At 49.9% G+C, this 15,037-nt stretch overlaps 1 protein-coding gene across 1 annotated transcript; it reads left to right on the top strand.

Annotated features, from left to right (window-relative positions):
* The first annotated feature begins 5,807 nt into the window (after positions 1 to 5,807).
* Positions 5,808 to 14,648, top strand: LDLRAD2 (low density lipoprotein receptor class A domain containing 2). Its single transcript, XM_016948930.4, has 4 exons — positions 5,808 to 5,957; positions 7,822 to 8,247; positions 9,354 to 9,485; positions 14,431 to 14,648. The coding sequence occupies exons 1-4, from the start codon at positions 5,873 to 5,875 to the stop codon at positions 14,646 to 14,648; spliced, it is 861 nt and encodes a 286-aa protein (XP_016804419.1). The 5' UTR covers positions 5,808 to 5,872.
* Positions 14,649 to 15,037: the final 389 nt, after the last annotated feature.

Below are 15,037 nucleotides of genomic sequence, written 5' to 3'. Positions count from 1 at the left end.
TTGAGCTCCTGGGCTCAAGCAATCTTCCTGCTGCAGCCTCCCAAGGAGCTGGGACTACAGATGCATGCCACCACGCTTGGTTAATTTTTATGTTTTTTGTGGAGATGGGGTTTGGTCACTCTGTTGCCCAGGCTGGTCCCGAACTCCTAGCCTCAAGCGATCCTCCCACTTCCACCTCCCAAAGTGCTGGGATTACAAGCATGAACCACTGTGCCTGGGCAGTAGGATTTTTTTTGTTTTTGTTTTTGTTTTTGAGAGGGAGTCTTGCCCTGTTGCCCAGGCTGGAGTGCAATGGCGCGATCTCAGCTCACTGCAGCTTCCGTCTCCTGGGTTCAAACGATTCTCCTGCCTCAGCTTCCCGAGTTGCTGGGATTACAGGCGCCCGCCACCACACCCAGCTATTTTTTTGTATTTTTAGTAGAGACAGGGTTTCATCATGTTAGCCAGGCTGGTTTCAAATTCCTGACCTCGTGATCCGCTCACCTTGGCCTCCCAAAGTGCTGGGATTATAGGTGTGAGCTACCGCGCCTGGCCAGGACATTTTTATAGCAGGACTGGAAAGATAATTCAGTCTTTCCTTTACCATGATTGATCAAAATTAGTTTTTTTTGTGTTTTTGTTTTTTTTTGTTTTTGTTTTTTGAGACGGAGTCTCGCTCTGTCGCCCAGGCTGGAGTGCAGTGGCGCGATCTTGGCTCACTGCAAACTCTGCCTTCCAGGCTCACACCATTCTCCTGCCTCAGCCTCCTGAGTAGCTGGGACTACAGGCGCCCGCCACCACACCTGGAGAATTTTTTTTATTTTTAGTGGAGACAGGGTTTCACCGTGTTAGCCAGGATGATCTCGATCTCCTGACCTCATGATCCGCCCGCCTCGGCCTCTCCTAGTACTGGGATTACAGGCGTGAGCCACTGCGCCCAGCCCAAAATTAGTTTTTTATTAGTGATAGTTTAGGAATTTTTTTCATTCAGTTTTGTAATTCATTGTTGGTAAGATTATTTAACTCAATGATTGTTGTTAAATTTGGAGCAACTGCTATAAAATATCTTACTCATGTGAGCTGTGTATTTGGAAGGATTTTCCACACACTATTTCTGACTTCGTGCATTTCAAATTTTATTTCTTTTACAATGCCCTTGTACTCCTGGGGCTGGGCATCATATATTCTCTGAGTCAGCACCTTCAGATCACAACACTCAGGGAGACAGAACAATGGCATTAGGAATATTCCTGAATGCCATCCGGGGCACCTAGGAATAATATAACTATACCCGCAAGGGGCCAGAATCCCATAAATATACTCACCCCCAGCCCTAAACCCAAATCAGCCTCTCCCTAGCCAGATTTCAAAACACCTGTGGCCACCTGATATGAAGCGAGGTGTGATGAAGGAGAGGTTGGGAGTGGAAAGAGAAAAAAGTCTGAACTAACTGTGGTTAAAATATCTTCTGTTTGCAAAATTTTTATTTTAATTTATTTATTTTTACTTTTTTGAGACAGTCTCACTCTGTCGCCCAGGCTGGAGTGCAATGGCACAACCTCAGCTCACTGCAACCTCCGCCTCCTGGATTCAAGCAATTCTCCTGCCTCAGCTTCCCAGGTAGCTGGGAATCCAGGCACATACCACCACACCTGCTAATTTTTGTATTTTTAGTAGAGATGGGGTTTTAACATGTTGGCCAGGCTGGCCTCAAACTCCTGACCTCAGGTGGTCTGCCTGTCTTGGCCTCCCAAAGTGCTGGGTTTACAGGGGTGAGCCACTGCACATGGCCTATTTTTATTTTTTTAATTTTTTATTTAATTAATTAATTGTTTTTGAGACAGAGTCTCGCTATATCACCCAGGTGGGAGTGCAATGGCCCAGTCTCAGCTCACTGCAACCTCCGCCTCCCGGGTTCAAGCAATTCTGCTGCCTCAGCCTCCCGAGTAGCTGGGGTTACAGGCGCCCACCACCACGCCCGGCTAATTTTTGTATTTTTAGTAGAGATGAGGTTTCACCATATTGGTCAGGCTGGTCTTGAACTCCTGACCTCAGGCAATCCACCTGCCTCGGCTTCCCAAAGTTCTGGGATTACAGGCGTGAGCCACCGCGCCTGGCCACGCCCAGCTAATTTTTGTATTTTTAGTAGAGATAGGTTTTCACCAGTTTGGCCAGGCTGGTTTTGAATTCCTGATCTCAGGTGATCCACTCACCTTGGCCTCCCAAAGTCCTGGGATTACAGGCGTAAGCCACCACTCCCAACCCTATTTGTATTTTTTAAAAATTTTATTTGGCTTGAGGCACAGTATCAAGAGGTCCTGAGAACATGTACCCCTCATGTTTGCAAAATTTTAAAAAATTATGGCAAGAAAATACATAACAAAGCTTACTATCTTAACCATTTTTTCTGAGATGGATCAGCTCTGTTGCCTAGGCTGGAGTGCAGCGTCATGATCATAGCTCACTGTAACCTCAAGCTTCTGGGCTCAAGTAATCCTTCTGCCTTAGCCTCCTGAGAGCTATAGTATAGCTAAGAGTGTAGGCACCACCTAATTTTTTAATTTTAACTTTAATTTTTTGTAGAGACAGAGTTTCGCTATGTTGCCAGGTTGGTCTTTTTTGTTTTTGTTTTTGAGACGGAGTCTCACTCTGTCGCCCAGGCTGGAGTGCAGTGGCTTGATCTCGGCTCACTGCAACTTCTGCCTCCTGGGTTCAAGAGATTCTCCTGCCTCAGCCTGCCGAGTAGCTGGGATTACAGGTGTGTGCCACCACGCCTGGCTAATTTTTTGTATTTTTTTGTAGAGATTGGGCTTCACCATGTTGGCCAGGCTGCTGTCGAACTCCTGACCTCAGGCAAAGTGCTGGGATTACAGGCCCAGGTTGGTCTTGAACTCCTGGTTTCAAGCGATCCTCTCACCTCAGGCTCCCAAAGTGTTGAGATTAAAGGTGTGAGCCTTGCACCTGGCCAGTCTTAGCCATTCTAAGTGTACAGTTCAGTAGTGTTAAGTATTTTCACAGTATTGTGCAACAGATCTCTAAAACATTTTCATCTTGCAAAACTGAAAGTTTATAACCATTCTTACTTTTGCAAATTTTATGAAGACATATAATCCCGGCCGGGCGTGGTGGCTCACTCCGGTAATCCCAGCACTCTGGGACGCCGAGGTGGGCGGATCACCTGAGGTCAGGAGTTCGAGACCAGCCTGACCAACATGGTGAAACCCCCATCTCTACTAAAAATAAAAAATTAGCTGGGTGTGGTGGCACACACCTGTAGTTCCAGCTACTCGGGAAGCTGAGGCAGGAGAATCTCTTGAACCCAGGAAGCAGAGGTTGCAGTGAGCTGATATCGTGCCACTGCACTCCAGCCTGGGAGGTTGCAGTGAGCTGAGATCATGCCACTGCACTCCAGCCTGGGCAACAGAGTGAGACTCCATCTCAAAAAAAAAAAAAAAACAAACAAAAGGTCGGGCGCGGTGGCTCACGCCTGTAATCCTAGCACTTTGGGAGGCTGAGGTGGGTGGATCACAAGGTCAGGAGATCAAGACCAGTCTGGCTAACACGGTGAAACCCCATCTGTACTAAAAATACAAAAAATTAGCCGGGCGTGATGGCGGGTGCCTGTAATCCCAGCTACTTGGGAGGCTGAGGCAGGAGAATGGCGTGAACCCGGGAGGCAGAGCTTGCAATAAACTGAGATTGCGCCACTGCACTGCAGCCTGGGCGACAGAGCAAGACTCAGTCTCAAAACAAAAACAAAAACAAAAACAAAACAAAATAAAAACCATATAATCCCATGCAGGTGATGAGTTCTGAAGTTTAAGCTTCAGTGGGCTTCATGATAAATTCATTCTTGCTGAGGGAAGATTTGAGTCTTTTTGGAGTTCCCCAAGGTACAGATTTGGACATCATACACTGTAGGAAATCAAGGTTGCATCAAATGACCGCTCCAGGAGGGAGAGCTGTTAGGGAATAATAGGTCCAGAGGTGTTTGTTTTGGGTTTTTTTTTTATTTTATTTTATCGCCCAGGTTGGAGTGCAGTAGTGCAATCTCAGCTCACTGCAATCTCCGCCTCCTGGGTTCAAGCGATTATTGTGCCTCAGCCTCTGTGCCACAACGCCCGGCTAATATTTGTATTTATAGTAGAGATGGGGTTTCACCATGCTGGCCAGGCTGCTCTCGAATTCCCAACCTCAGGTGATCGCCTGCCTTGGCCTCCCAACGTGATGGGATTACAGGTGTGAGCCACTGTGCCCGGCCAGGTCCAGAGGTCTTAACCTTCTCATGGAGTCCTGGGATTTTGAGGTGGTGTCTCAGGCACTGCCAATTTGGGCTGCTTAGCTCCTCCCCTCCCCCACACTTGAAACATCTGCTTAAATAATAACGATGACATTAATGATCATCATTCAAGCTGAAATACATTGGTTACTTTACTACATGATAGACACTATTCCAAGTACCCCACTTGTATTAAGTTACTTAATTCTTTTTTTTTTTTTTTTTTGAGATGAAGTCTCACTCTGTTGCTCAAGCTGGAGTGCAGTGGCACAATCTCAGCTCACTGCAACCTCCACCTCCCGGATTCAAGCGATTCTCCTGCCTCAGCCTCCCGAGTAGCTGGGACTACAGGAATGCACCACCATGCCCGGCTAATTTTTTTTGTATTTTTAGTAGAGATGGGGTTTCACTATGTTGGCCAGGCTGGCCTTGAACTCCTGACCTTGTGATCCACCCACCTCTGCCTCCCAAAGTGCTGGGATTACAGGCATGAGCCACCAAGCCAGGCCAAGTTACTTAATTCTTACAATGTAACTATATGGTTGGAATTATCATTATCCCATTTTCCAGAGAAGGATACCAGGGCTTGAAAAGCTTCAGTTTTATAGATAAAGGTTCCTTGTAACATACCTTTTGAAAAAAAATTGTTCTACTAATAACACGTTTTGAAAAAGTCTGAATTAGTCCAGGGTATTTATTTTACACATGGGAAAGTAAAATCCAGAAAAAGGGGTCATTTGTTCAATGCCACACACTTATTCTTTCATTATTTCCTGGGCGCCTGCCTTGTGCCAGTGACTGTGCAATGACATAAGGGTTCAGAGGTAAACAAGATACTCATGGAATATAATTTTAGTGGAGGCCAGTGGACAATATATACAAGAAGAAATGAATAGGCAAAATAATTCCAGACAGTGCTGGAATGATACATTTGAGATGTGATTGAGTGACAAAGAGAGAGAGTGTTAATTTAGTTGGAGAGGTGGTCAGGAGAGTGTGGTCTGTGGAGGTAACATGTGAGCCACAACCTGATGACCTGAAGAAGTCAGCCGCGCACTGCTATGGGGGGACAACACTCCAGACAGAGGGATCTATGAGTGCAAAGGCCCTGAGGCAGGAATGGCTTGTTAGTAATAGAGCAGACTCCTGGTCCAGTGCTCCTTCTCTGCCTGCTGCTCTCTAGGCCCTCAGAGAGGCTCCTTTGGTGTCCTGGACCTCTCTCAAGCTCAGTCCCTAAGGGGCCAGCTGATTTAGGAAGGTAGCAGATCTGGCTTCCTGAGGGTCCTCCTCCCAGAAGCCCTGTGGCTGAACCGGATCTGAGTTTCCTGGTTCCTGTCTGGCAGAAGGGGAGCAGATCTCCTCCCTGCCTCCTCTCCCCAGGCTCTAGCCCTTGCTCCAAATCTCCATGGCAACCCCTGGACACAGTTCTGAACCAAATGAGGAGGATCTGGAAGGCAAAGCACTAAGATCATAGTGAAGACTTGCCTCCCCCTTCTCCTTGTGTCCCACCAGCCTCCCTGCTGGCCTGACCAGGCCCCATACTCCAGTATCCCCAGAGACCCCAAGCTGAAGATTCTGTGGGTCTGCCCCGTTGCTGGGCACAGCAGAGCCTGGATGGAGGCTTGTTGTCTTCTGCAGTTGCCCCAAAGGTTGCTCTTGCTGGGGGCAGCCGCCCTGACTGCAACTGCTTTGGAGACAGGTAAGTATCAGGGGGCTTGGTTGGGGCACCCAGAAGACTTGGGCCCCCACCATCCTTAGAGACTATGTTTCCCCAGTCAGCACTCATCCTGCTGGGCTGAGACCTTTTGATTTGGGGGAGGCTGGGAAACTGTGTCTGGTCTTGCTTGGCATCCCCAAATCCAACCCAAAGCCTTCTGGAAGGCTGGATCTGCCAGTCACCTAGAAGCAGGAGTCTGGGAGTGGGCAGGACAGCCCTCAGGGCCTGCTTTGCAAAACTCTGTAGGCTTTGGATTCAGAGAAGCTGCATTTACACACTCTGCCACTTCTTATGTTTGTACCTTTGAGATCATTGTTTCAACTCTCTGAATTTCTTTGGCAGTAAAATGAAAATAATAGGCCCTTGCCCCTTAAGGGACTATGATTATTGGCATATAAGATAAGTCATGCAAGGCACTTCATAATACCTGGCCCACAAAAGGTGCCAAATTCCCGGCTGGGCGCAGTGGCTCACGCCTGTAATCCCAGCACTCTGTGATGCCGAGGTGGGCGGATCATGAGGTCACGAGATCAAGACCATCCTGGCCAACATGGTGAAACCACATCTCTACTAAAAATACAAAAATTAGCTGGGCATGGTGGCATGTGCCTGTAATCCCAGCTACTTGGGAGGCTGAGGCAGGAGAATCGCTTGAACCAGGGAGTCGGAGGCTGCAGTGAGCCGAGATTGCGCCACTGCACTCCAGCCTGGCAACAGAGAGAGACTCCGTCTCAAAAAAAAAAAAAAAAAAAAAAAAGGGTGCCCAATTCCCTTACTCTCTAAACTCCATGCCTGCCCTGTGTACCTTCAGGGTAGGCTCTGGCTTTAGCAGACAAATACCAAATATTGGAAAGTGCTCCCACATCCTGAGCTCTGATGAAGGATTTTTTCCTCAAAGACCCACATCCTGGCTGGTCCTCAAGTACCCACTGGTCCCTATCTTGCACCAGAAAACCCACCTCCTCTTTCCTCTCTGTGCTTACAGAAATCAGGGCTACTTTGAGTACTTGCACGTCATCTCATTTAATCCTCACAACAACCCTGTACCAGTGAGGATATTTTGGGCTGTAAGTAACAGATAACAAACTAAATGGGGCTTAAATGGTAGGATATTTGCTATTTCAGTTAAGAGTGGTCATAGGTGATTCCAGAGATGGTTAACTCAACGGCTCAACAATGTCACTGTTCCTCTGAAATGCTCTGACCTCATCTTTGCAAAATGGCTGCTGCAGCTCTGGACATCCCATCCTCATCCTCAGTCAGCAGCTTTCAAAAGCAGGAAGAAAAGGGGCTCCTTATCACACAGCTCTCCCTTTTTTTTTTTTTTTTTTTTTTTTTGGTGACGGAGTCTCGCTGTGTTACCCAGGCTGGAGTGCAGTGGCTTGATCTCAGCTCACTGCAACCTCCGCCTCCAGAGTTCAAGCGATTCTCAGCCTCAACCTCTTGAGTAGTTGGGATTACAGGTGCGCGCCACCACGCCCGGCTAATCTTTTGTATTTTAGTAGAGATGGGGTTTCACCATGTTGGCCAGGCTGGTCTCGAACTCCTGACCTCAGGTGATCCACCCGCCTTGGCCTCCGAAGTGCTGGGATTACAGGCGTGAGCCACTGCGCTCGGCCCCGCATCTTAGGGTTTCGAATAAGGGATTGTAGATTTGAATTAAATTAAATTAAATCATTTAATCCTTACAATCATTTTGAGATTGATTAATCATCCCCATTTTACCGATGAGGAAAATGAGGCTCAGAGAGGGCGAGTAACTCGCTTGGGATCACACAGCGGGCAGGGGACAGAGTAGAGTTCGGGGTCGCGCCGCGCGGCTCCAGGTCCGTGCCTTCCGCTGCAGCCGACCTGGCGGAACTGTGCGGGCAGACGTGGCAGGGGGACGCGCTGCTGCTGCGCTCGCACGCCGCATCGCGCAGGTTCTACTTCGTGGCTCCGGACACCGACTGCGGGCTCTGGGTGCAGGCGGCGGACCCCGGCGACCGGATCCGCTTCCAGTTCCGCTTCTTCCTGGTCTACAGCCTGACCCCCGCGCCCCCGGCGCTCAACACCTCCTCCCCGGCCCCGGCCGACCCGTGCGCCCCCGGCTCCTACCTGCAGTTCTACGAGGGCCCGTCGGGGGCGCCCCGGCCCCTGGGGTCCCCCCTGTGCGGCCTGACCATCCCGGTGCCTGTGGCATCCTCCGGACCCTTTCTAGGCCTGCGCCTGGTCACGAGAGGCCGCCAGCCCCGCGTGGACTTCGTGGGCGAAGTCACCTCTTTCCCTCTGGGTGAGCTGGGGCTGAAGGCTGGGACGGGACCCTCTGCAGAGGCCATGCGGGACTGGGGCCACTGTGGGGGCCCCGGTGAGGGCCGCTGCCGACGGGAATGGCGGGGGTGCCCGAAGCACAAGATGGCAGGGACTGGGTCCAACGGGAGGGAAGAAGGTGGTGGCTAGTGGCAGAGTCACAATAAGGGACCTCCCGGATCCTAAGAGCCAACCATATAAATCTGGCTACCATGGATGTGTGCGTCAGACTGTCCTACCAGCCCCAGTGCACACACACATACACACACAACTTCCTCCCCACACACATTCACACACAACTCCTACACATTCACACCTCACACTCTGACATCCACACCCATGTCACATACGCACCACCCACGCACCTCATCGCCCCCACACACTCCACACTTATGCCTCTCACTGCAGCACACGCCTCACACTGCACACTCACCATCACACACCTCATATGCACACAGTACCGCCTTGCACACTTACACACAGCTCACATGCTCTCATGCCACATGCTGGCTGCTCTGCGCTGGGTCAGCCCTTCCGATGTTTGCAGAAGGGTGTGCTTAGGACTCGCCAGGCCTGTAGGCAGCAGAAACCAACTCAAGCCAGGAAAGGGGCCTCTTGGAACTGAAATTAATAATACTCGCCCAACTGGGCGCTGTGGCTTTCGCCTGTAATCCCAGCACTTTGGGAGGCCAAGTCATGAGGATCACTTGAGCTCAGGAATTCAAGACCAGCCTGGGTGACAGAGAGAGACCTGCCTAAAACAACAACAAAAAATAATTTTAAAAATATAATAATTAAAAAATAATAAAATTAATAACAGTACTTGCCCCTTAGGGGTATTGTGAGGCCTCAGTGGGCCAGGATGTGAAGTATTTATGGCTGTGCATGGCACGGAAGAGGAAGTCAGTACATGTTAGCTGCCGTCCTCCACCCTCCTCCCCATGAAACACTCATCCATGTTCTCATCTGCATGCATGAGGGCAGCTCTCTCCTGCCCACACCCCCACACTGTCACCATGGGGCCACACATCCTGCTGTGTCGTGGGCTGGACCAGAATCCTCACCTCAGGCTTCTGCTTCTGGCCTCAGGACCTTGTGGTGCCTACTTCCGCTGCCAGAATGGCAGGTGCATCCCCTCAAGCCTCGTGTGTGACCCCTGGGGCATGGACAACTGTGGCGATGGCAGTGACCAGGGCTCCTGGTCACCAGCTGACTGCAGAGGTCAGTGCGGGGTGTGGACTGGGCCCTACTGAACAGCTGGAGGGAAGCCTGGCCCTAACTCCCCTTCCCTAGGGCAGGGCCCCGATGGGGAGGCAGGAGAGAGGAAAGCGGAAGTGTGGAATCGGCTTAGGCCAAGGGCTGGAGGGGCAGAGCAGTCAGGGCCAGAACTATGCTGCAGATGATCTCATCCGGCGGATTCCAAATGATGCTTTAGTGGTGGAAACTTTTGCTAAATGGGACCTGGCATGGAGGCCCAAGACATTCATAGGAGATATCCTCTGCTTAACTGGATGGTGGGCCTGGGGCCCTGGCTGCCTGATGTCTCTCTGAGGGCCCTGAGTGTCACCCTCAAGACATACTTTGAAAACCATCAATCCAGTCTGATTCCCACACTTTACAGATCAGGAAACTGAGGCCTAGAGAGAAGTGACTTGCCCAAGGTCATAAAGCCAGTGAGTAAAATGAGCAGGAATGATCTCTGTAGACAGGGGAGTGGGATAGGAGGGCTAGGGTTGGTGGAAGGGACCAGAATAAATCACCCAGGAATAACCTTCCTGGGGATCTAGAGATGTCCCACCTGCCCACCACACCCAATTAGGAGTGGGATGGAGGTAGGGCTGCCATGTACAGTTGAACAGGGGTGAAATGCAGTTTCCCAGAACCCCACACACTTACCTTCCCCATCCCCCGCTCAGCCTTCTTTGCAGGTTCCTGGTCATTTCCCTGATGCTATATGCTTTGTGCCATGAGACCCAGGTCCTATGTCCCCTTGTCCTCCATCCAGGCTCATTCCCTTGTGGGTCTCATTTATATCGTATCACCTGTGGGACTTGTCTTTGAACTTCAGCCACATAACCTCCTCCCTGCTCAGCATCTGTGCGTGGATGTATAGGCGAAATCTCAAACTTAACTTGCCCCATACTGGACTCCTTGTCCACAGCCCTCCCTGCATCCTGCTTCCCTCTCGCTGAGCAGCGACTTCACATTCCAGCTGCCCAGGCCTCACTGAGTCATCTTTTACTCCCCGCTTAACCCATAGCCTATAACCCATAACCAAGCCAGTGACAACTCCTTTGAAAGCTCTCCAGACTCTGACCCTTCTCACACCTGCTCTGCCATCACCTGGTCTGAGCCACCACCAGCTCTCGTCTGGGTTGTTCTAATAACTTCTGAACTGGTCTCCCTCCTTCTGTCCTTTGCCTCTGACAACACAGGAAGAAGGAAGCCTGGGGGAGCCTTCTTTTTCTTTTTCTTTTTTTCAAATGAACTTACTTATTTATTGTTTTGAGATAGGTTCTCATTCTGTTATCCAGGCTGGAGTGCAGTGGCGCCATCTCGGCTCACTGCAACCTCTGCTTCCTGGGCTCAGGTGATCCTCCCACCTCAGCCCCCAGAGTAGCTGGGACCACACATGCACCACCATGCCCAGCTAATTTTTGTGTTTTCTGTAGAGATGAGGTCTCACTGTATTGCAAGGGCTAGTCTCGAACTCCTGGACTCAAGATCTTCCCACCTTGGCCTCCCAAAGTGCTGGGATTGCATGAACTTCATTTTTTAGGGCAGTTTTAGATTTACAAAAAAATTGAGAAGATAGTACAGAAAATTCTCATATACCCAGCACTCAGTTTGGGTGCTATTACTGACATTTTACATTAGTATGAGACATTTGTTTTAATTAATGAAGTAATATTATTAACTAAAGTCCACAGTTTGTTCAGTTTTCCCTAGTTTTTACCTCATGTCCTTTTTCTGTCCCGGGATCCCACTCAGCATCTCATGTTACATTTATTTATTTATTTATTTTATTACTTTTTTTCAGATAGAGTCTTGCTCTGTCACCTAGGCTAGACAGACTGCAGTGGCGTGATCTCGGCTCACTGCAACCTCTGCCTCCCTGGTTCAAGCGATTCTCCTGCCTCAGCCTCCCGTGTAGCTGGGATTACAGGTGCACACCACCACGCTCAGCTAATTTTTGTATTTTTAGTAGAGACGGGATTTCTCCATGTTGGACAGGCTGGTCTCAAACTCCTGACCTCAAGTGATCCACCCGCCTTGGCCTCCCAAAGTGCTGGGATTACAGGCGTGAGCCTCCGCACCCAGACTCATGTTACATTCATTAATAGTCATCATGCCTCTTTAGGCTCCCCTTGGCTGTGGCAGTTTCTCAGGATTTCCTTGTTTTTAATGACCTTGACAGTTGTGAGTACTGCTCAGGGATTTTGTAGGATGCCCCACTATTGGGATTTATTTGATACTTTTCTCATGAAAAGACTAGAGTTACAGTTCACAGAGGTGAAATGCCATCTTCATCACATCACATCACACCAAACATGACTTTGGTGTTGGGTGTTTGGTGTTGGACGGTGGTTGACGCTGACCTTGACCGCCTGGCTGATGTCTGCCTCGTTTCTCCACCGTTACTTTTGGTCCCATCTTTCCCCACTGTATTCTTGGGAAGTCACTATGTATAGCCCACTTGAGTGGGGAGTTATGCTTCCCCGCCAGAGGTACCTTTTAAAACAGTAAATCAGGTTATGTCACTCTCCTGCTCAAAACCCTCATCACATTCAGCAAAGGCAAAGCCTCCCCCGGGCTCAAAGGCCCTGCACGATCTGGCCCTGCCCCTTCTTTCCTGGCCTCGCCTCTTCCTTCCTGGGCCCGCCTCCCCGCCCCACCCCTCCCTGGCCCCGCCTCCTCCCTGCCCCACCCCCTCCCTGGCCCCGCCTCCCCTCCACACTCCAGCTTTGTTCTGGCCTTTGCAGTAGCTGTGTCCTCTACCAGAAGACTTTTCTTCTGAGATCTGCATTGCAAGCTCGTTCCTTTGCTTCCTGGTGGGTCTCTATTTAAGTTCTTCCCTGACTCCTTTATATAAAAATAGCAACCCTGGCCAGGTGCGGTGGCTCACGCCTGTAATCCCAGCACTTTGGGAGGCCAAGGTGGGCGGATCACCTGTAGTCGGGAGTTCGAGACCAACCTGACCAACATGGAGAAACCCCATCTGTACTAAAAATACAAAATTAGCTGGGCGTGGCGGCATATGCCTGTAGTCCCAGCTACTTGGGAGGCTAAGGCAGGAGAATCACTTGAACCCGGGAGGCATAGGTTGCGGTGAGCCGAGATCGCACCGTTGCACTCCAGCTTGAGCAACAAGAGCGAAACTCTGTCTCAAAAAAAAAAGTTATTATATTATTAGTAACTTAATATATTATATTCTAATATGTATATTAGATATGCTTCCTGTACAGCCTGCAGAACTGAGACAATTAAACCTCTTTTCTTTATAAATTACCTTTATAAATTTATAAATTACCTTTATAAATTACCTTTCTTTATAAATTTATAAGAAAATTATAAATTTTCTTTATAAGCATATACATATGTATATTAGAATAGTCAAAATCACAGAGACAGGAAGTAGAGCCATGGTCACTAGGGGCTGGGGGGGTGGGGACAAGGAGGATATGGAGTTAATGGAATTGACGGAGTTGATGGAGTTTCAGTTTGGGCAGATACAAAGTTCTGGAGATGGATGGCGGTGATGGCTGCACAATGTGAATGCGTATTAGTCCATTCTCGCATTGCTATAAAAAAACACCTGAGACTGGGTAATTTATAAAGAAAAGAGGTTTAATTGTCTCACAGTTCTGCAGGCTGTACAGGAAGCATGATGCTGGCATCTGCTCAGCTTCTGGGGATGCCTCAAGAAACTTACAATCTTGGCAGAAGGCGAGGGGAGCAGGCACAGCCAGAGTAGGAGCAAGAGAGAGTGAGTGGGGAGGCACTGCACACTTTTAAACAACCGGATCTTGAGAGAACTCACTATCTTGAGAACAGCACCAAAGGGATGGTGCTAAACTATTCATGAGAAATCCACCCCATGATCTAATCACTTCCTACCAGGCCCCACCTCCAACACTGGGAATTACAATTTGACCTGAGATTTGGGTGGGAACACAGATCCAAACTCTATCAGAATATATTTAATGCCACTGAACTGTACCCCTAACCATGGTTAAATGGTAAACGTTATGTGCTTTGCCACAGTAAGAAAAGCGGCAGCCCTGCCCCCACCAACATGCGTAATTTTTCTCACTAGCATCTATCTCCTTTAGACATAAATTCTATTCATGTGTTTTGTTTCTCCCCACACTAAACTCCCAGTGCCATGAAGACATATTCGTCATGTGCTCATGGTTGTATCCCCCAGTTGCTAGAGCCATGCCTGGGGGCATAGGAGATGCTCAAGAAATACTAGTCAAATGAATGGAAGAATGAACCTCTATGCCTCAGTTTCCTTATCTGTGAAATGGGGATAAACCTCACCCTTCAGAGTTGTTGTAAACTGCGAGTGGCATACATAGGTAATGGGCCCAGCACAGAGTGTGGTGCTTGATGCACAGAAAATGCTCATGGCCGGGCATGGTGGCTCACGCCTGGAATCCCAGCATTTTGGGAGGCTGGGGCAGGTGGATTGCTTGAGCTCAGGAGTCGAGACCAGCTTGGGCAACATAGTGAGATCCCGTCTCTACAAAAAATAGAAAAATTAGCCAGGCATGGTGGCACGTGCTGGTAGTCCCAGCTACTTGGGAGGCTGAGGTAGGAGGATCACTTGAGCCTGGGAGGCAGAAGTTGCAGTGAGTGGTGATTGCGCCACTGGACTCCAGCCTGGACGACAGAGTGAGACCCTGCCTCAATGCTCAGTACATGTACACCCTCTTCCTTGGGAAGTAGCTCCACTCATAGACCTTAGGCCCTGGAGCCAGACCGTGTGAGTTCAAGTCCTCCTATCACTTCCAGCTAATTGAACTCGGCAAGTGACAACCTCTCTGTAAAATGGAAACACAGAGTGACAAACTCAGGGAAGTCTTGTGAGGATTGAATGAAACACACAAGTGTCCCAGAAAGGGCAGTTCTCAGTGTGCTAGTTCTGTTCTTTCCCATGCAGGTCCCTCTCCGGTGCCCAGCCAGACAGGAAGTACAGATGCCCATACCTCCAGACCCCCGACTCCCTCCCCAGCTCTCGGGTCTGCAGGATCCCTCTGGATTGCAGCTGAGAGGAGTTCCCCAGCAGGCAGGGACCCCACGAGACAAGACGCAGCTTTGGAAGGTTACACCTTGCTCCTACTCTTCCCACCAAAATCATACCTGTCCCTCTCTAGGTGATGGAGACGGGGCAGAGGACCCAGGCCGAGGCCTGAGTGGACTTTCTCTTCCCACAGGCTCCCAGCTCCGAGGGGTGGCGCTGGCCACCTCGATGCTCCTGGCCTCTGCTGGCCTCCTCGTGGGCCTCCTCTGGTGCTGTTGCTCTCCCAGCTGGCTGGCCTGGCAACCTGATGCCCGTGGCCTCTGCCTCCACTGCAGCACAGCCTGTACCACGTGCTACCCATGTCCCAGCCAGGTCTCCCCAGGGGGCTGCAGTTGAGTGGCCCAGCCTTATAGGATCAGGGAAGCCATCCCTAGAGGGGCTTTGGGCACACGGGAATGACACTAGGCTCTGGGGTCAGACTCTTTGGGTTCTAACCCCCTGGCTCTCTGTCTGATGTTGGACAGGC

The sequence above is a fragment of the Pan troglodytes genome, chromosome 1 (assembly GCF_028858775.2).
Source record: "Pan troglodytes isolate AG18354 chromosome 1, NHGRI_mPanTro3-v2.0_pri, whole genome shotgun sequence".
Classification (NCBI taxonomy): domain Eukaryota; kingdom Metazoa; phylum Chordata; class Mammalia; order Primates; family Hominidae; genus Pan; species Pan troglodytes.
The sequence above is the reverse complement of the archived record's forward strand: the minus strand, read 5'-3'. Positions and strand labels throughout refer to the sequence as shown.

Excerpts from the sequence above, each read along its gene's own strand:
- LDLRAD2 (XM_016948930.4), top strand. The coding sequence starts at position 5,873 with ATGGAGGCTTGTTGTCTTCTGCAGTTGCCCCAAAGGTTGCTCTTGCTG. Across the intron at positions 5,958-7,821 it reads TGCAACTGCTTTGGAGACAG|CCGACCTGGCGGAACTGTGC; the intron begins GTAAGTATCAGG and ends CTTCCGCTGCAG. Across the intron at positions 9,486-14,430 it reads GTCACCAGCTGACTGCAGAG|GTCCCTCTCCGGTGCCCAGC; the intron begins GTCAGTGCGGGG and ends TTTCCCATGCAG.